A 20,694-nucleotide genomic window follows, 5' to 3' on the forward strand; every position below is an offset into this window, starting at 1 on the left:
CTTCTTACAAATGACAAGCTATTAATGATGGATAGAATGATTACTGGCTACATAATGTAGTTTGCTTGTCATTTGCAAGGTTATAAAGTTGGACAAATTTTGAAGTCTATGTTTCCGTAAAATCCAATGATTACAAACTAGAAATTATTTAAGCAATAGGAACAGGTACATTGCCATGCAGATTTTTGATTATGTAGGTCCAAATGAAGGTTTTTTAAAGCTTTATTTTCATTTGGATCTGTTATTTTAGATGTTTATTTTGAAGAAAGTTCATTTGGCTCTGCTATGATAGTTGTTTATTCTGTGACTTGTTCTGGATTATTGTAACAGGGACGCCATTGTTTTGCTAAGTGAAAGGCTTGCATTTACCATCTCTTTGTTCTTTATATAACTATATGCTTGTCAAGGGTTTTAAGATGTTGACCATTTGGAGGTGTTACTGTATTATTTCCCTAAATCATGTGTTTCATTGTGGCTTTCAGTTTCTAGAAGTGCCACTTTTATTGGGGTAGCAACAATGAAAAGTCAGAACATGTTCTGAATGTTGTTATATGGTTTAATTGGGAAAATGAACTGTTCTGAGTATGATTTCAGTTTGTCATAATTTCCTTGGTGTAGGATAATTTGGATCATGGGTACAATCCAAGCATGGGCCATGCTGCTTGGTTTTTGGGATGTGGGGGTAGGGAAAATGTTGACTTTTTTGGATTAGTTCCTGGTAGTTCTGTTGCTTTTCGGTCGTGTTCACTTAGTAAGTTGGGGTAAGACGTCTTGATCTTTTCACATCATTTAACTAAATGCTTTTTTTCCCAAAAAAGGTAAGAGACATGAAAACTTGGTTCTTAATTTTTGTTGATTTAAGCCTTTTTTGAATGGATTTGAAGTGTCATATATCATATGAATTCTATTTTTGCTTAGGTGTTCTCTATTTATAAAGCCGAATAAAACTTTGAGATTCGATTTTTAACTTGTTTATCTCGTCATGTATGATGGCAATCTGGAAAATACAGTGTTGCAAAACAGATCAACAACCTGCATCATAATTTTAAGTAGTATGATCAAAGTAAATAGACTGCAACTTCTTGTTGGTTTGTCTTTTTCTCAACACTCCTTTTCTCTTTCTGGAATAATGTTGTATTTTGCAGAGAACAAAATTTCACATTTATTCCCAAGGTCTCAGTCCGTTGTCTCATTACTTTTAAGCAAGTCATTTAGGACTATCAATTTAGCAGATTCTTCCTGTAAATTGCTGCCCTAAAAAGGTGTTACTGGTTAGACTGTTGCAACAAAGCAAATGTTATTGGAAGTCTTGGTTTCTGTGCCAAAATCAGTTGGTATGGTAGGAAACATGAACCCTCTTCTCCATATTATTATTGGTTATGTTTGACAATTGTGTGTTGGTTTTGAACCATTGCATAATATGTTTTCTTTGTTCAACTAAATAAAATAATTAGATGTATACTTTTGTTAGGGGCTTGAGTGGTAAATATCTTATTGGAAAATAGTAAAACAAAATCTTTCTTGTTATTCTCCTTAGATTTCAGTTGTTTGTACTTCAGAGTAAGGTATTTTTTTTGTAGGATGTTTCTGTTTCTCTTGCAAAAGTGGAGGAAGCTTATAAGCACGAGAAACAAACCAAAGCAGCAATCTGGGAAGCAGTTCAGTTGCTATCACTAAATGATCTGAAAGATGGGATGGAGGCTGCAGATGACGAAGCTGACGAGAACAGAGTGCTTCCAGCAATGAACATAATCTGGCCTTATTTGATTCTTTGCCTTAAAAATAAGGTTTCAGTGGTATGATAGATTTTTTTTTGCTAATTTAGTAAATCTCTTTGGTCTTTTTTCCGTTAACATTTAGTCTATTCTGCTACATTGTACTTTGCTTGATTGTCTGATTTATGCTGAAGCTTCATATATATTTCACATGTCTTATCAATCTTTTGTTGACCGACCTAGCTGAAAAATGGACTTTTGGATGACTGGACGCATAGGAATCTTCTAGATCTTATTATTTTGACTATATTTGGCATCTTGGAATATGTAACCTATATTGCACAGTTGACTTGCCATTTTAAAACTTGTGACACGAATACTAACCAACTGGTATCACATTCGAAATCCTGTTATTTTAGATGTAGTTAGTTTATGTACCATATGTTGTAACCATTTTCTGGCTGGAGGAGAGGCCTGATGATTGGTTAATGTTGGTCCACAACATCATTCCTAGATCAAGACAAGAAGAGAATGTCATCACAAGCATCGTGTAACGGACCTATATGTTGCAGTTTGCTAAACTTTTCTTGGTGCCTGTTGCTTTCATTTGAAACTTTCAAAGTACCATCTAAATGTAGGACAACCTACAAAGGGCTAAAGGGGATTGGGAATGGAGTGGTTGATAAGAAATTAAAAAAGAAAAGACATAGAGGAGAATGATGATAATATTTAACAATGAGCTCAAGTACCATAGGATCAAAGACATACTAGTCTTGAGTGTAGAGATACACATTTTATGTAATCCTTCTTGCTTTATTTGATAATGAAGTTATAACACTTGTTAATGCTTGACAGCTCCGATAACACCATATTTTGTTTGATGTTTTAGTGGATTATGTATGGTTATGCATATAGGACAATAGGGGGGTTTGGAGCTTTAGGGCTTATGTAATGAGAGAGTTAAATGGTTAAGAAATTAAATGGTTGTTCTGAAAGTTTGGTGTCAGAAGGTGTTGATTTGGTTTTGAAACTTTGCCCAATTGCAAAAAAAATAAAAAATAAAAATATTTGGGCTACTGAGAGGCCATGCCAATGTGTATTGTGTATGTGTCTTATGCAGTGGTGTTGGAGCATTTGATACAGAAATGAATATGGAGCGTTGGTACTTCCAAGTTGAAAAGCCTTGACATGTTGTCACGGCCTTAGCTGGAATTGCCTAAGGCGTGAGGCACCCTTACGGCCAAGCCGTGAACTTAGCTTGCGTTGCCTAAGTCGCGCTTTGCCCTTGCGATATTGCTCTGCAAAGATCAGCCCACTTGCAACCTCTCGTAGGTCCCGAAGGACCTGTAAAAGAGAAAGTTGATTAGTTCGAAAGAACGAGCAACGGACAAGTCCCGACGTCTCGCGAAAAGAGGGGAAGTTTTACAAGCAATTCAGCGAGCACCTTGCGTGCACAAGAGAAAAGAGGGAGAGGGGGAAAACTAGGGCTTTAGAAGGTTGAACGAACAGCTGCAAGCCCACAAACAGCTGCTCATCGAGTCCCGGGCGCGACAACAAGTTCCCGTCAAGGCAACGTGCGAACTTGCGAATGAGTGTTCAACGCCTGGTACTATACCGAAGCCCCATCCAGCCCTGTGCCACTCGGGGGGTTCCAAGGGGCTGAGATGGCTAACGTTTTGGTGAGCGGAGGCAGATTCCATAAATCAGCCCGCGGCACACGAAAACGGAGCTGTTTTGGGCTGTTTTGCTCGGTTTGGTGAGCAGTCGCTTTGTAACGCTACAGCTTGTTCGAACTTATATTTTTACAAGTAAAATGACCCAAAATCAAGAGAAAACATGCTGGCAAGCAGCTGTACATGTAGGTGTGAGCGACGAACGGTTCGTTGAACAGAGTTGTTGCGAATGTGCGACGACCGTTCGTGACAATGTGGCTCCATGTTATTTTCGACTTTTAGTAACCATTAAATGATTTATGCTATTAGGGTTCAAATATTGTCTTCTGATGCTTCTAACTTGCTGTATTTAGCCATTAAAGGACTTTTAATATTTTGTCTTCTGATTATGCAGTGATGTTTCTACCTTGCTGTATTCCCAGTTAAAGGATTTATGCTGTATTCCCAGTTGAAGGAGTTATGCTGTATTCCCAGTTGAAAAGCCTTGGCATGTGGCTGCATTAGATACAGCTTTGATTTTTCTTTTATTCTTTTTCAGGTTGTGATCAGAAAATGCTTGAATATGCTGCATAAAGCAGTTCAAATTGGTGGCGGGGACTTTTTTGTTCGCCGGTTTCAGAATGATGGGCATACTATATGGAAGTTGCTTACGTCATCCACATTTCGAAGGAAACCAATGCTATCAAATGAGGAAAGAATTCTTCTCCCTTACCGAAGTAATTCTATAACTTCAGAAGAACCTATGGCTGAAGTCTCCAGCCAAAAAATCCAGGCAGCAGTATTGGACATGATTACCTTGATATGTTCAGACAAGAGGACTAGTTCAGCATTGCAGACAGTCCTGAAGAAAGTTAGTGGCATTGTCGTAGGTATTGCTTGCAGTAGCATGGCAGGTCTCAAAGATGCATCTCTAAGGGCATTATCAGGACTTGCTTGCATTGATTCAGACCTTACCTGGCTTCTGCTTGCCGACGTCTACTATTCCCTGAATAGAAGGGATGTTATCCTTCCACCATGCCGAGATCTGGCTGGGATTTCTGAGCTGCTTCCTGCCGCATCATCCAAAAAGGAATATTTGTTTGTGAATTATGCAGGAGAAGATTTAGGCCTTGATATAGATCCTTCATCCGTGGAGGTAGTATTTAGAAAGATGGAATCAGAAGTTCTTTTATGATAACATTTGTACAGTCGGATCTGTATCATGTTGAATGTACTCTGTAAATTTGTGGGAGATGTTAAGAATCATTGAGAATGTAAAAGGGCATTAGATGTCACTTTGCACATGGTAGTTATCCTTTTCTAGCAAGGCAAGTTTGGGTAACTTTCCTTCAGTGAGATAATTTCTTGTATATTCTGTCTCATGGAGTTAAATGATTTCATTTGTATGATGTTCATGAAACTCTGAAATCTACTCAAATGTTTGGTTATCATACCATTAATATTGTGTGATTCCTCTTGTTATCCTTGGTTGTTTTTTAGGTTTACATATATGTATTTTCAACTGGGGTACGCCGTAGTTGCGAAGCACAGTATCGGTTTGCCAGTTTGCAAGCGGAAATGACATCGTGTGTGGGATTGCCGAAACAGTAGGTGTACACCTGGAGCACAGGGTAGCAAGCCGGGGCGGTTGTACCTAAAAGCCGAAGGAATGTAGATTGCATGTCTTCACCATCAAATCAAAGAGGCAATAGTATCATACGAAGAACAGACGAGCAATCGCTAACCGGTAGCGGAACACCGTGCCAATGAGAACACACGGGATGGATTGGTTTACACCGAGCAATCGCTACAGGCTCATCCAGGGTGATGTGGGAGACTTGATGAGGTGAGACCACACAGGTTGTTCGGTTGGAAGTCATTTTGTTAGTGACTCGATTTGAGATGACCGAATAGACAGACTAGGATCTTCCTGGTTACAAGATTCCTCCTTAGGGCTAGGTCATTCAGGTGTCTTCGGGCAACCGACGATCCTGCTTGACAAGGCGACACTAGAAGTTGTCTTACGCAATCCCTTCAATGCTTAAGTTAGCAAAAAGAAGAAAATAGCAATGTAAACTGTATGACTGAGTTAATGTATAGAGACATCTCTTTTGGCATCTATTTAAGGGTAGTTTTTATACTACTTTGGGGATTGACCGCTTCCTACGATTTCAAACGTCATGCATTCTTGAATTTTTTTAAAAAATATATTTTTATTAATTTAAATAATATATATTTAAAGATAAATGATGCCCTGAATTATCGATATAAATATCCGTACAATTGGAATGTGACGATTGTTATTATTTTTTTTGTAGCGGTAGCACGTGCCCATACTGGCGCGAATGGTACTGAAGGCATCTCGTATATTAAATGTCACTGTAGAGGGTAATGCGGTCAATTCATGGCGATGTCGTTACGCCACGTTGCCTGATGGTGATTCCGTGTTCATTATGTCGTTAGGGAGACGGCGGAGATCGTATCTGTTAACGGATCGTTTCTAGCAACCCGGGCGTCCCTCTCATCGACCTATGATACTAGACACTCCACCCCTATATATTCTCCTCTGTCCTCCCCATCATATTTCTTGAAACGCCTCGTTTGTTCTCTGTCTTCGTTCTCTTCGGTGCCATTTAATACGCGAGAGGACCACTCTCAGCCACTCCTCGTCGCCTCTCTGCTTTGTCTCCGAGAAAAGAGGGAGCCGCTTCGGAAGGGTAAAACCTTAATATCATGTGAATTCTTCCTTGATTTCTGGAGATCTTTGTCTATTTTCATGTTTTCTTCGTTTATCTGGTTGCTGATCGTGTATCTGACCGGATTGATCGGGTCCTGTGTCTTCCATTTCGCTATTTTCGAGTCGCTTTAAAGATATTTTCAAGTGTGTTCTCTACTAAATTATGGATCGGTATGATCTTTGATTAAGCAATCCGTTAGACAGATATCTGTTCTTGTTTCCAGATCGGTATCATTCTCGTCTTTTTCGTGTTCATTTTTTGATCGATCTAGCGCTGGGAATATTGTTTTAGAGACGGATATGGTGGGTATAAGGGTTGGTTGTTTGTCATGAAAACTGTTAGATCAGGTAGATCTGCAATGGTTTTAGGGGTGGCCTTGTTCTATATGCTTGATTTTCTTTACGGACCTTTGTCTGCACCCTAAGAAAAAAGATGAATCACTCATTTAATACGCGAGAGGACCTCTCTGTCATCCCGTTCTTGCGTTTTTGTCGCCTCTCTCCTTTGTCTCCGAGAAAAGAGGGTGCCGCTTCGGAAGGGTAAAACCTTAATCTCATATGAATTCTTCCTTGATTTCTGGAGATCTTTGTCTATTTTTCATGTTTTCTTCGTTTATCTGGTTGCTGATCGTGTACCTGAGCGTATCGATCGAGTCCTGTGTCTATTATTTCGCTATTTTCGAGTCGATTTGAAGACATTTACAAGTGTGTTCTCTACTAAATTATGGATCGGTGTGTCTTTGATCAAGCAATCCGTTAGACAGATATCTGTTCTTGTTTTCAAATCGGTATCATTCTCTTCTTTTTCGTGTTTATTTTTTGATCGATCTAGCACTGGGAATCTTGTTTTAGAGACGGATATGGTGGGTATAAGCATTGGTTGTTTGTAGTGGAAACCATTAGATCAGGTAGATCTGCAATGGTTTTAGGGGCGGCCTTGTTCTTGATGCTTGATTTAGTATATTAATTTTATCTGATTTCCTGTTTTATTTGTTTGTGGTTGTTTTCTTTCATCTTTTTTTGTATTGATTATTTACTGTATTTTATGTGATTATTTATAGCACAAATGTCTGCACATTTTCTTTATATAAAAGTACCAGCCTTGTAGGTTGTTCATAAAAATTGTTCAGTTTTACAATTCTCATGACAATATCCCAATTATCATATTTTTTAATTCTCATAATCTTCAACATTAATGCCTCTTTTTTAGTCTAATTTTAGTTAATTATGGTTTGGTCAGACAAGACTACTTGTATACAGTTAACCTATTTTTTAGTCTATTTTTAGTCTATTTTTCATTGACAAGGTGGAGGTGGGTTTTCTCTCGTTGCATCGGTCTTCGATGACGATGGCATGCTTTTGCTTGCTTCCATCCTTATTGTCATCGTTCCATCATAAGTTCTTGATCCTTGGTCCAAAGATAGTTCGGTATAGGGATTCTTTGCTAAAGATTCTTATGGTCTATTTCATGACCACCGCTTCCTCGATGGTGGTGAAAACCTAGCCGTAGACACCATCATTAGCTTAGCTTCCTTGGTAGAGGCTAAAAACGAATGTGGCGATCAACAAGAAGGGTTTTCTATAGTTGTATCGATGGTGATCTCTTGCATTCGCTTGTTTCCTGTCCTATAGTGGCCATTCTATCGCAAATTCTTGATCCTTGGTGCAGAGAAGTGTTGGCACAAGAATTCTTTTGAATAGATTATTTTGGTCACAGATTTTCATAGCAAGCTCTGCTGCTGCACCAAGGATCATGATTAGAGACGGATATGGTGGGTATAAGCATTGGTTGTTTGTAGTGGAAACCATTAGATCAGGTAGATCTGCAATGGTTTTAGGGGCGGCCTTGTTCTTGACGCTTGATTTAGTATATTAATTGCATATGATTTCCTGTTTTATAAGGATTGTAGGCTGTTTCATGGTTCTTGTTTGCGAATTTGGTCCCTGATAGCTTTGAGGTGGTAGACATCCAGATTAGCTTGGGGATTTTAGACCTTGGAGCTTGTAGCTTCTCTAATCATGATACGTTTATTGATCTATTGCTTGCAGTTTTTTATGTGTCTAAATTTATAGTACATAGACTTGGCACCAATAACACTGTAGTTATTTACTTCTAAAATAAAGTATTGGTTTTGATGTGGAGTAGCATGGTTTATATATATGTTTGCCCTCTTTTATAGAGTTATTTAAACTATTCCATTGGAGATCATCCATTTTATTTATATAAACCCATGGTGGTAAGGTTTATGATATATTAAGCTCTGTATTTTGTGTGATGAAGCTTTAAGGTTATTTTGACCATTGAAATTGTTAACTGTTGTATTTTATATTCTTGGTCATCTGCAGTTCTTCATGATGAGGTATTTAATTTGGTAAATGTTTCATTTGTTTGTGGTTGTTTTCTTTCATCTTTTCTTGTATTGATTATTTACTGTATTTTATGTGATTCTTTATAGCACAAATGTCTGCACATTTTCTTTATATAAAAGTACCAGCCTTGTAGGCTATTCATAAAAATTGTTCAGTTTTACAATTCTCATGACAATATCCCAATTATCATATTTTTTAATTCTCATAATCTTCAACATTAATGCCTCTTTTTTAGTCTAATTTTAGTTAATTATGGTTTGGTCAGACAAGACTACTTGTATACAGTTAACCTATTTTTTAGTCTATTTTTAGTTAATTTGTGCTGGTCTATGAACCAATTCCCTGTTTGGATTGACTTTAATCCTTGAATCTTTGTTCTTTGTTGCAGCAGCCGAAGAAAGAACCGGATGATCTTGAGGGCATAGCGGATGCAGCGCCGGACACCTTGCTGAAGGTGAAGGCGAACAAGAAGGAGAAGAAGCGAATGCGCAAGGATAAGTACTCTTCTGGTTGCATCTCTGGCTTACCTACACGCACCTTTTGTGTGATGCGAGCTTCGTTTACATGTCATAATCTTGTTTGGGATTTGGTGTATGAGATGCTGTGGAGGGGTTCAGTGTGTTCAAGAGTTCCGAGTCTTTGTCCTCTATTCTAGAAAGAAATGCTTTGGAGGTTACTTCTGCTGAGATGAAGAAGGACGTGGAAAAGGAGATTGAGGTGATTTTGGTCTAGTTTTGTTATTTTTTGTTGAATGATTCTTTTTTGTTTTCATACCTTAAAATTTTTGTTTCCTGCTTCAGAAAGCTTCTATTCTGCGTAAGAAGTATGGAATTCACATTTCGGGACATGGTGTTCCTCCCCCGCTTGAGAGTTTTGCAGAGCTAAGCTCAAGGTGAGATCCCATATATGGAGAATCCTTGTTTAGAGATCAACTTGCAGCACACTGTTGCTTGGCTTTTGGCACAAATTTTTTGATGGTACATGCTGAACGTTCTCATACTGGCCTATGTAGTGGCATCAGTGCATAGCATATTCTGTATGCACTCATGCCCCTGAGCAGCCCAGCCAGTCTGAACATGTTACTGGCTGAATTCAAATCCTTAGTTTATATTATCTCAATATCATAATACATGTCCAGACCTTGAGCTGATCGCATGTGGCAAGCTCTGTGGTGTCCTATATTTGTGCAATGCAGGCAGCAGCGACATTTCCTGTTTATTCTTTGATTAAGGAGGTTCACAACCATTATCTTTTTGTCCTGCCTTTATTTAAGCTCTTTAGGATTAAAGACATGATGATTATAGACTATCATGACCATCAGTTACTGCATAAAATATTTGCTACCATTGAACCAATATACTGAACAATGTCTTCAGATGTTTAATCCTCACATCCTTACTGTAGAATTTTTATCTTATTAGCTTGAAACAAAAGAAAGAGACATAATGGTTCTTAGTTTTACCTTTAATAGTTCTGTCAAAAAAAGCAAAGAAAACAGACAATGTCGTTTCATCTGCTGCTAATCACTATTGCTAGTTGACGATAGAGATTGATTCTTCATTTCGGTAACCTCCAGAGTTGAGGCTGAATGACAATGTCATCGTGTTAGATGGTTGATCAAACAAAATCAATAATGTTTTTTCTTTGTTTTTGCATCATCAGTATTTTGACATTTTATTTTCTTCCAGAGTTTATAGCATAGGGTTCCATAATTGATGTGTTTATCCAAGATGTTTCTGTACCTATAGAAGTAATATTGTAAGGAATAATAAATAAGAACAATATAATATCTATAACAAGGACTTGCTATATCATACTGTCATTTTTCATTGTTTTGGGGATTATCTGGCCTCTTCTCTGTCTTTGGTATCTTGTGCTCTTGTAAATTCCTTACATATGGGTACCTATAGCGCTGAAATGTACTACTTCATAGTAATAATTATGTGACTATATGTTGTCAAATAGAACAAATCACATTTCCAGCATGTTTCTTTTTTAGTTCATCCTTTTATACAGTTGCAGTTTTCTTGCCGAATTTCTAAGTTCTTGAATTTTTTATTTTGTGTGCAGGTATAACTGCAAACCATATATTTTGCGTAACTTTTCTGAACTTGGTTTTCGAGAGCCTACACCTATTCAGAGGCAGGCTATTCCAGTACTCCTTTCTGTATGCCTTAAATTTTGCTTCTCTGTCTTTCCTTCCCCCATTCTCTCTCTATGTCTATCTTTTATTGAACTTTAGAAAATTTACTCTTTTACTGCTGAACTAATTTCTCTATGCTGTTACAATATTATCATTATCTGAATAGTTCAGGACTAACATATCAGGGTTTTACATATTTCAGAAGAGGGACTGCTTTGCATGTGCAGCAACTGGTTCTGGCAAGACATTGGCGTTTTTATGTCCAATGCTCATGAAGATTAAGGTATCATTATTATACATGGACAACCATCTTGTCAGTCTTTTACTTTGCATTAGTTTAAGTTTTTCTTACTGTTATTAGCCAGGGTTAAAGAATAGTGTACAAGCTGTTGTTCTCTGCCCAACTAGAGAATTACGGGGAGGAAATTTTACATCCAGTTAATGACTAAGGAGCTCTACAGATTTGGTGATTTTGAAAAATTGCCGTGATATAATCATATCCACTCCTCTCCGGTTGGACTTTGCTATTTGCAAAAGGAAGCTTGACTTGAGTCGGTATGAACTAAAAAAACTTTGTATGTCCTGTTTATAGTAAATTCATTCCGCACTTTTTTATGCTATGAACTAGCAAATATCAAAAATTGGAACATAAAAGATATGCATAGATCTCTAGGTTTGTTGTGTTTCAAATCACATAAATCAGAGTCTGCTCTTCTTCTGGGCCTATTAAAATTGATTATGAAGCTCAGATCACAACCAGATTTTGTTGGTGAGAAATATTAATGTAATTATATGTTTTTTGTCATCATGCCAACACTCACCTCTTTGAAGATGAGGATATTCTTATCTGTTTATTCTTAATGGCTTCCCATTTGTCTGTATATCAATTATTCTTTCTCTGTTTTATTTGCTTACATGATGTAGGCGTACCGCCATGCCAGTGACCTTTATGGTGTTCTGTTAGCATGCATCAACCATGCTCATGCCACCATGTGGTAGCATGCACCAGTATATATGCCATGGATGCACTTATATGCATAGGAAGCAGAATTATGCTTCTCTGTTTCATGCTAGAATTGAGCTGATGTGGTACAAAATTAGCTGGTAGTCATAGCAAATAGTGTTTTACTTTATGCTTGGTTAAAAGAAAATGTATTAGGAGGTTAGAGTAGTTGAATAGGACTGTTGTGAGAATACAATAGCATGTATAAATGCATTAAGATCTCTATTGAATGTTGTTATGATCAGCCAACTCTGTTTACTAGAAAACTTGGACAGGTGCAGGATGTTAGATCGTGGGATTGGAGCAGGAAAATGGTGTTTTTTCAGAATAGCAATCACAACTGATTTATTATCTCTATACAAAATACAGGAATTTAGACCATTTCTTTTTTAATCACAATATGCAAATTCGAGTTTGTGAAGTCCTTATCTTACAAGGATTAGAGAAGGCACATAAAAGCAAGGTTCGTAATTTCATATCATGTAGTATCGAGCTTAGCTCGATACGATACGAGTATATCGAGCAATACGTTCTAGCGTATCACTCGGTGTATATATATATATACATATATATAATAAAAACATAAAAAAAAAGGGCGATGTCGCCTCGTTTCTTCTACTCGCATGGGGAGAAGAAATGTCGCCTCATTTCGTCGCCAGGTTTCTTCTCCCCGCGAAAATAGGGTGACGTCATCAAGGCGACGTTGCCTCGTCGGTTTCTTCTCCCTGCGCGGATGAGAAGTCGCCGACGACGCCGATGCCTTGTCGCCTCAAACGAGAAGGCGACATCTCATCTGCAGCATCCGACGAAAGAGGATTATCACGGACTTAGCTGGACTTTCCTAAGTCGTGAGGCACCCTTACGGCAAAGACGTGAACTTAGCTTATTTTGCCTAAATCGTGAGGCACCCTTGCGACAAAGACGCGAACTTAGCTTGTATTGCCTAAGTCGCGCTTTGCCCTTGCAATTTGCATCCGTAAAGATCAGCCCACTTGCAACCTCTCGTAGGTCCTGAAGGACCTGTAAAAGAGAAAGTTGATTAGTTCGAAGAACGAGCGACTGACAAGTCCCGACGTCTCGTGAAAAGGGAAAGCTTTACAAGAAATTCAGCGAGCACCTTGCGTGCACAAGAGAAAAGAGGGAGAGGAGGAAAACAAGGACTTTAGAGGGCTGAACGAATAGCTGCAAGTCCACAAACAATTGCTCACTGGGTGCCGAGTGCGACAACAAGTTCCCGTCAAGATAATGTGCGAACTTGCGAAAGATTGTTCAACGCCCGACACTATACCGAAGCTCCATCCCCCATGGTGCCACCCAAGTGGTTCCAAGGTCCTGAGATAACTGACATTTCACGTGCAGCAACGGGCTACAGAAAACAGCCCATGACACACGAAATTGGAGTTGTTTTAAGCTGTTTTGGAATGTGACGACTATTATTATTTTTTTTTAGCGGTAGCACGTGCCCATACTAGCGCGAATGGTACTAAAGGCATCTCGTATATTAAATGTCACTGTAGAGGGTAATGCGGTCAATTCATGGCGATGTCGTTACGTCACGTTGCCTGATGGTGATTCCGTGTTCATTATGTCGTTAGGGAGACGGCGGAGATCGTATCTGTTAACGGATCGTTTCTAGCAACCCGGGCGTCCCTCTCATCGACCTATGATACTAGACACTCCACCCCTATATATTCTCCTCTGTCCTCCCCATCATATTTCTTGAAACGCCTCGTTTGTTCTCTGTCTTCGTTCTCTTCGGTGCCATTTAATACGCGAGAGGACCACTCTCAGCCACTCCTTGTCGCCTCTCTACTTTGTCTCCGAGAAAAGAGGGAGCCGCTTCGGAAGGGTAAAACCTTAATATCATGTGAATTCTTCCTTGATTTCTGGAGCTCTTTGTCTATTTTCATGTTTTCTTCGTTTATTTGGTTGCTGATCGTGTATCTGACCGGATTGATCGGGTCCTGTGTCTTCCATTTCGCTATTTTCGAGTCGCTTTAAAGATATTTTCAAGTGTGTTCTCTACTAAATTATGGATCGGTATGATCTTTGATTAAGCAATCCGTTAGACAGATATCTGTTCTTGTTACCAGATCGGTATCATTCTCATCTTTTTCGTGTTCATTTTTTGATCGATCTAGCGCTGGGAATATTGTTTTAGAGACGGATATGGTGGGTATAAGGGTTGGTTGTTTGTCATGAAAACTGTTAGATCAGGTAGATCTGCAATGGTTTTAGGGGTGGCCTTGTTCTATATGCTTGATTTTCTTTACGGACCTTTGTCTGCACCCTAAGAAAAAAGATGAATCACTCATTTAATACTCGATAGGACCTCTCTGTCATCCCGTTCTTGCGTTTCTGTCGCCTCTCTCCTTTGTCTCCGAGAAAAGAGGGTGCCGCTTCGGAAGGGTAAAATCTTAATCTCATATGAATTCTTCCTTGATTTCTGGAGATCTTTGTTTATTTTTCACGTTTTCTTCGTTTATCTGGTTGCTGATCGTGTACCTGAGCGTATCGATCGAGTCCTGTGTCTATCATTTCGCTATTTTCGAGTCTATTTGAAGACATTTACAAGTGTGTTCTCTACTAAATTATGGATCAATGTGTCTTTGATCAAGCAATCCGTTAGACAGATATTTGTTCTTGTTTTTAGATCGGTATCATTCTCTTCTTTTTCGTGTTTATTTTTTGATCGATCTAGCGTTGGGAATCTTGTTTTAGAGACGGATATGGTGGGTATAAGCACTGGTTGTTTGTAGTGGAAACCATTAGATCAGGTAGATCTGCAATGGTTTTAGGGGCGGCCTTGTTCTTGACGCTAGATTTAGTGTATTAATTGCATCTGATTTCCTGTTTTATAAGGATTGTAGGTTGTTTCATGGTTCTTGTTTGCGAATTTGGTCCCTGATAGCTTTGAGGTGTTAGACATCCAGATTAGCTTGGGGATTTTAGACCTTGGAGCTTGTAGCTTCTCTAATTATGATACGTTTATTGATCTATTGCTTGCAGTTTTTTATGTGTCTAAATTTATAGTACAAAGACTTGGCACCAATAACACTATAGTTATTTACTTCTAAAATAAAGTATTGATTTTGATGTGGAGTAGCAAGGTTTATATATATGTTTGCTCTCTTTTATGGAGTTATTTAAACTATTCCATTGTAGATCATCCATTTTATTTATAGAAACCCATGGTGGTAAGGTTTATGATATATTAAGCTCTGTATTTTGTGTGATGAAGCTTTAAGGTTATTTTGACCATTGAAATTGTTAACTGTTGTATTTCATATTCTTGGTCATCTGCAGTTCTTCATGATGAGGTATTTAATTTGGTAAATGTTTTATTTGTTTGTGGTTGTTTTCTTTCATCTTTTCTTGTATTGATTATTTACTGTATTTTATGTGATTCTTTATATCACAAATGTCTGCACATTTTCTTTATATAAAAATACGCCTTGTAGGTTGTTTATAAAAATTGTCGCAATTCTCATGACAATATCCCAATTATCATATTTTTTAATTCTCATAATCTTTAATATTAATGCCTCTTTTTTAGTCTATTTTTAGTTAATTATGGTTTGGTCAGACAAGACTACTTATATACAGTTAATCTATTTTTTAGTCTATTTTTTAGTCTATTTTTAGTCTATTGGTCAGACAAAACATTAATGCCTCTTTTTTAGTCTATTTTTAGTCTATTTTTCATGGACGAGGCGGAGGTGGGTTTTCTCTCGTTGTATCGGTCTTCGATGACGATGGCATGCTTTTGCTTGCTTCCATCCTTATTGTCATCGTTCCATCATAAGTTCTTGATCCTTGGTCCAAAGATAGTTCGGTATAGGGTTTCTTTGGTAAAGATTCTTATGGTCTATTTCATGACCACCGCTTCCTCGATGGTGGTGAAAACCTAGCCGTAGACACCATTATTTGCTTAGCTTCCTTGGTAGAGGCTAAAAACGAATGTGGCGATCAACAAGGAGGGTTTTCTATAGTTGCATCGATGGTGATCTCTTGCATTCGATTGTTTTCTGTCCTATAGTGGCCATTCTATCGCAAATTCTTGATCCTTGGTGCAGAGAAGTGTTGGTACACGGATTCTTTTGATTAGAGTCTTTTGGTCACAGATTTTCATAGCAAGCTCTGCTAGTGCCTAGCTTGCAATGAAGATGGCAATTGATGAGTAGGTTCTTTTCTCTCATTAGGCCGGTGATGCTTTGTCTTTCTTCAGCCCTATCATTGTTTATTGATCATAGATTCTTGATCTCTTGGTCCAGAGGAGAAGAGTCGGTAGGTTGGTTCTTTGGGACATGGAGTGTTCCTTTGTCACATGATGGATTTCTGCCCATTGGCAAGGAAACCTTCTGTCAATGGCATAATTGCATTGATAAAGGAACCTGAAATGGAGTAGATTATTTGGTCATAGTGTGTTGCTATGATCGTGTTGTTTGTGCTTCTTATGGATGAAGAAGAGATAATTGGATTGGTTGCCGATAAGTGGCTGAGAAAGTTTATTCATTAGTGTTTGATAAATCCAGCTAATCTGTTTGTAATATTATGATCAGCTTAGTGAGTGTGGGAAGTTCTTTATGGCAAGCCAAGGAGAGCACCGACCACAGTCGGTAAATGAATGTGATATTCATTCAGGTAAGCATTATTTTGATTGAAGCTTATTGGACTTTCGTAGTTCTAATGCTTGAGTGAATATTCTTGTGTAATTTAGTTTAGTCTCCTTTCATTTTTTTTTATGGAATGTTATACGTAGGTTTTTATCACATGATATTATTTTAGTAATCTCTTTTTAAGTAATAGAAGCTATATAATTGATTTACATTTTCTTTCCATAATGCATTTTCATTACTAATTCTGTTATATTTGTCATTTGATATGTTATACATGCCAATACGTCATCTTATATAAGACTTTTGGTTGGCTTGACGAATATGCATTCATGAATCTAACATCTATATTTTCCCTTAAACCCTTTAATCTTTCTTGAACTCTTTGTTATTCCCCTTTTTATTGTAATTTTAATAATTAAGCTAGTATTTATTTTGTTGAAATTTTATTTTTGTGCCAAAAAGTGAGAATCCAGCTTGTAATGTTGAAATTTTTTATTTTTTTGAATTAATATATTATATTATTAATATTTAAATAATTTTGTATATAATTTTAATAATACTTAATAAATTTCTTCTGCATTACTATACTTATTATGATTATTTTTTTTAATTTTTTAATTAGTATTACTTTTTTCCCATTAATGAATAATAATGGACCTATTGTTAGTAGTAATGGCCTACCTCTACGCAGTAATAGGCTAGTCATTTACTATCGCCAGCGTGGCCTAGTTATTATTCATATATTTTAATAATATTTATATTTTGTATCAAATCTTGATGTTAATACGATAAACTCTTCATGTTAATGTGATAAATCTTTTCGTCTCCATTGCTCTCCGTAGCTCCCTCCCCTTGCTTCCTAACTCCCCACAACTACCTTCTTGAGACTCCTCTACTTAATTCGTAGACATTCTCATGATCGCCTCATTTGTCCCTTTTCTGTCCTTCCTCGAAATAAAGGATGTCTGTCATCACCTTTGTATCTTGGGAAATCTATGGAAGAGTAGTTGTCGGATAAACCAACAAGGCCTAATTTCTCTTAAACAAGGAAGGAGATGGTATTTTTCCATCTTTAAGGATTTTCTTTCTTTCTATGTCATCGTTGTTGACATTATCGATATGTGGAATTATTTAATTCTTTATTTAATACAAAATCTGAAGTTCACATTTGTTGAGCCCTATGAGAGTTTCTTAGAACCTTGTCTCTAGCTCTTAGAACTTGATATGGTCAATACGAATTCTTAATAATGTCTTTCGGTTTAACTAATATAAATTCATTGATGATATGTTAGTGTAAGCGAGTAGTAACCCAGTGCATAAAGAACACTTGAGAAATATATTTTCAATACTAAGAAAAAAGTTGAATACAAAGTTCTGCAAATGTGAAATTTGGTTGAATGAAGTTGCCTTCTTAGGTGATTTGAAGGAAAGGCATCTCTATTGATCTAAAGAAAGTTGAAGCGATAGTTAAATAGGAAATATCAATAGCTATAATAGAAGTTAGAAGTTTATTGGGCATCGCAAGTTGCTACAGAAGATTTGTGGAGGGATTCTCTCAAATTGCTAGTTCTCTCACTAAACTAACCCAAAGGAATGTGACATTTGAATTGGGTGAAGATTGTGAGTGAACTTTTAAGAGTTAAAATGAAGATTAACTAGTGCCCTTATTCTCACTAGTTCAAATGGTAATGAGTGATTAGTTTAGTTGATACACTTAGTAGATGATCTACAAGTTACTAATCTGGTGGTGAAGCAACGGAAGTCATCGGAAAAAAATTATGACCTGAATGTTATGAGAAAAGTGAGACTCAGTGATATTGATAGCCTCTATCTAGGTTTAATTTGATCTAATTCGATAAATTAAAGAAGAACAACTGCAAGATCCACGTTTAGTCTGCTCGAGAAATGAAGTAGAAAAGGGATTGAAGTTAGATTTTTGAGTTTCCGAAGATGGCCTATTGAGATTTCGAGATAGATTATTCATCCTTAATAATCTAGATATTAGGAAACAAATATTCGAGGAAGGTCATAATTCCATGTACACCATGCATCCTGATAGCTCATACTTAATAATATCAGAGAGATCCGATATATACTTTCAAAGCATTAACCATCGGTTTAAGGGTGATAAGCAGTGCTAAACTTGATTTTAGTATCCACATATTCTTATACTCTTCTCTATAATCTTGAAAGGCAAATAGATTTGAAAGGGTACTAAAGCCAATAATCAAAAATCGGATATCAGATTTAAAGCTACTAGCATATGCTGATGTGGTAGACAAAGCTATGATAATGGAAAAAGATATTGCAGATATTCAGGAGATCAGGGCAAGAATGACAAAGATAAGTTTCACAACAAAAATACTAAAGGAAATAAATGAGAAAGTGGTAACATGATGGTTAAGACATGTAGATTTGGTAAAGAGTAACCATCATAGAGGACTAAATCATGTGTAAAATATAAATTAAATAATAAAAAAGTCAGTGTTTAAGTTGTCTTCTTAGGCTATGTGATTTAAAGGAAAGACATCTCTATTGATCCAATGAGAGTGGAAACGATTGTTAAATGAGAAATTTCAATTGCTATGACAGAAGTTTGAAGTTTCTTGGGCATGATAAGTTACTATAGTAGATTTATTGAGGGATTCTCTCAAATTTCTAATCCTCTCACTAAACTAACCCAAAATAATGTAACATTTGAATGGGGTGAAGATTATGAGTGAAATTTTCAAGAGTTAAAAGGAAGATTGACTAGTGCCCCTATTCTCACTATGCCAAATGGTAATGTGTGATTTGTAGTTTATACAAGGTCTTCATGAAAGGACCTTGACTGTATTTTGATGCAAGATGGGAAAGTTACTGTTTTTGTTTCTAGACAATTGAAAAAATATGAACAAAATTATACAACTCATGATTTGAAATTAGTAGCAAATACTTTTACTCTAAAAATTTGGAGAAATTATTTATATGGACAAACTTTTGAAATCTTTAGTGATCACAAGAGTTTAAAGTTTATTTTTACCCAAAATGCTAATGTTGTAGAAATTCTTAGACAATAGAGATAGATAGAAATTATGAAGGATTATGATTGCACCATCCGGTATCACTAAGGTAAAGCTAATATTGTACCTGATACACTTAGTAGATAATTTATAAGTTTTTTTACTAATCTGGTGGTGAAGCAACGAAAGTCATTAGAAAAAATTATGACTTGAATGGCATTAGGAAAGTGCGAGATTCAGTGATATTGATAGCCACTATCCAAGTCGAATCTGATATAATTCGATAAATTATAAAAGGACAACTACAAGATCCACGTTTAATCTACTTGAGGAATGAAGTAGAAAAGCGATTGAAGTCAGATTTTTAAGTTTCCGAAGATGGCCTAGCGAGATTTCAGTATTAAGTATTCATCCCTTGTAATCGAGATATCAGGAAACAAATCATGGAGATAGTTAGAAATTCTAAAGGATTATGATTGCACCAACCGTTATCACTTTATACAAAATCTACATGTTTTATGGCTAATTTGGTGATGAAGCAACGGAAGTCATCGGAAAAAAAATTATGACCTGAATGTTATGAGAAAAGTGTGAGGCTCAGTGATATTAATAGCCTCTATCCAGGTTTAATTTGATCTTATTCAACAAATTAAAGAAGAACAACTGCAGATCCATATTTAGTCTACTCGAGGAATGAAGTAGGAAAGGGATTGAAGTTAGATTTTTGAGTTTCTGAAGATGGCATATTGAGATTTTGGGAAAGAATATTCATAATTAGCAATCCAGATATCAGGAAATAAATATTGGAGGAAGGTCATAATTTCATATACACCATGCAACCTGATAGCTCATACTTAATGATATGAGAGAGATCCGGTATATACTTTCAAAGCATTAACCATCGGCTTGAGGATGATAAGGAGTGCTAAACTTGATTTTAGTGTCCATATATTCTTATACACATTTCTATAATCTTGAAAGGCAAATAGATTTGAAAGGGTACTAAAGCCAACAATCAAAAATCGGATATCAGATTTAAAACTCCGAGCATATACCGATGTGGTAGACAAAGTTATGATAATCGAAAAAGAGGATTGCCTATTGAGATTTCGGTATTGAATATTCATCCCTTGTAATCGAGATATCAGGAAACAAATCTTGGAGGTAGTGAGAAATTCTGAAGGATAATGATTGCACAAACCGTTGCCACTTTGTACAAAATCTACAAGTTTTATGTTTAATCTGGTGATGAAGCAACGAAAGTCATCGGAAAAAAATTATAACCTGAATGTTATGAGAAAAGTGTGAGACTCAGTGATATTGATAGCCTCTATCCAGGTTCAATTTGATCTCATTCGACAAATTAAATAAGAACAATTGCAAGATCCTTATTTAGTCTACTTGAGGAATGAAGTAGAAAAAGGATTGAAGTTAATTTTTGAGTTTCCGAAGA

At 36.8% G+C, this 20,694-nt stretch overlaps 1 protein-coding gene and 1 pseudogene across 6 annotated transcripts in view; both read left to right on the plus strand.

Annotated features, from left to right (window-relative positions):
* The window catches only part of LOC135645540 (uncharacterized), a 28,799-nt gene extending 23,962 nt beyond the window's left edge, over positions 1 to 4,837 (plus strand). For 4 of the 6 annotated variants that reach the window (XM_065164026.1, XM_065164030.1, XM_065164029.1 and 1 more), the window contains 2 exons: positions 1,581 to 1,796; positions 3,927 to 4,837. In XM_065164026.1, coding sequence (XP_065020098.1) covers positions 1,581 to 1,796; positions 3,927 to 4,562 — 852 coding nt within the window. In that variant the 3' untranslated portion in view covers positions 4,563 to 4,837. The other 2 variants (XR_010498820.1, XM_065164031.1) reach the window with 2 other exon arrangements.
* Positions 4,838 to 5,929: 1,092 nt separating this feature from the next.
* Positions 5,930 to 20,694, plus strand: part of LOC135645660 (DEAD-box ATP-dependent RNA helicase 57-like) — a 74,374-nt pseudogene continuing 59,609 nt past the window's right edge.

The sequence above is a fragment of the Musa acuminata genome, chromosome BXJ3-8 (genome assembly GCF_036884655.1).
Source record: "Musa acuminata AAA Group cultivar baxijiao chromosome BXJ3-8, Cavendish_Baxijiao_AAA, whole genome shotgun sequence".
In the NCBI taxonomy this organism is placed as follows: Eukaryota; Viridiplantae; Streptophyta; class Magnoliopsida; order Zingiberales; family Musaceae; genus Musa; species Musa acuminata.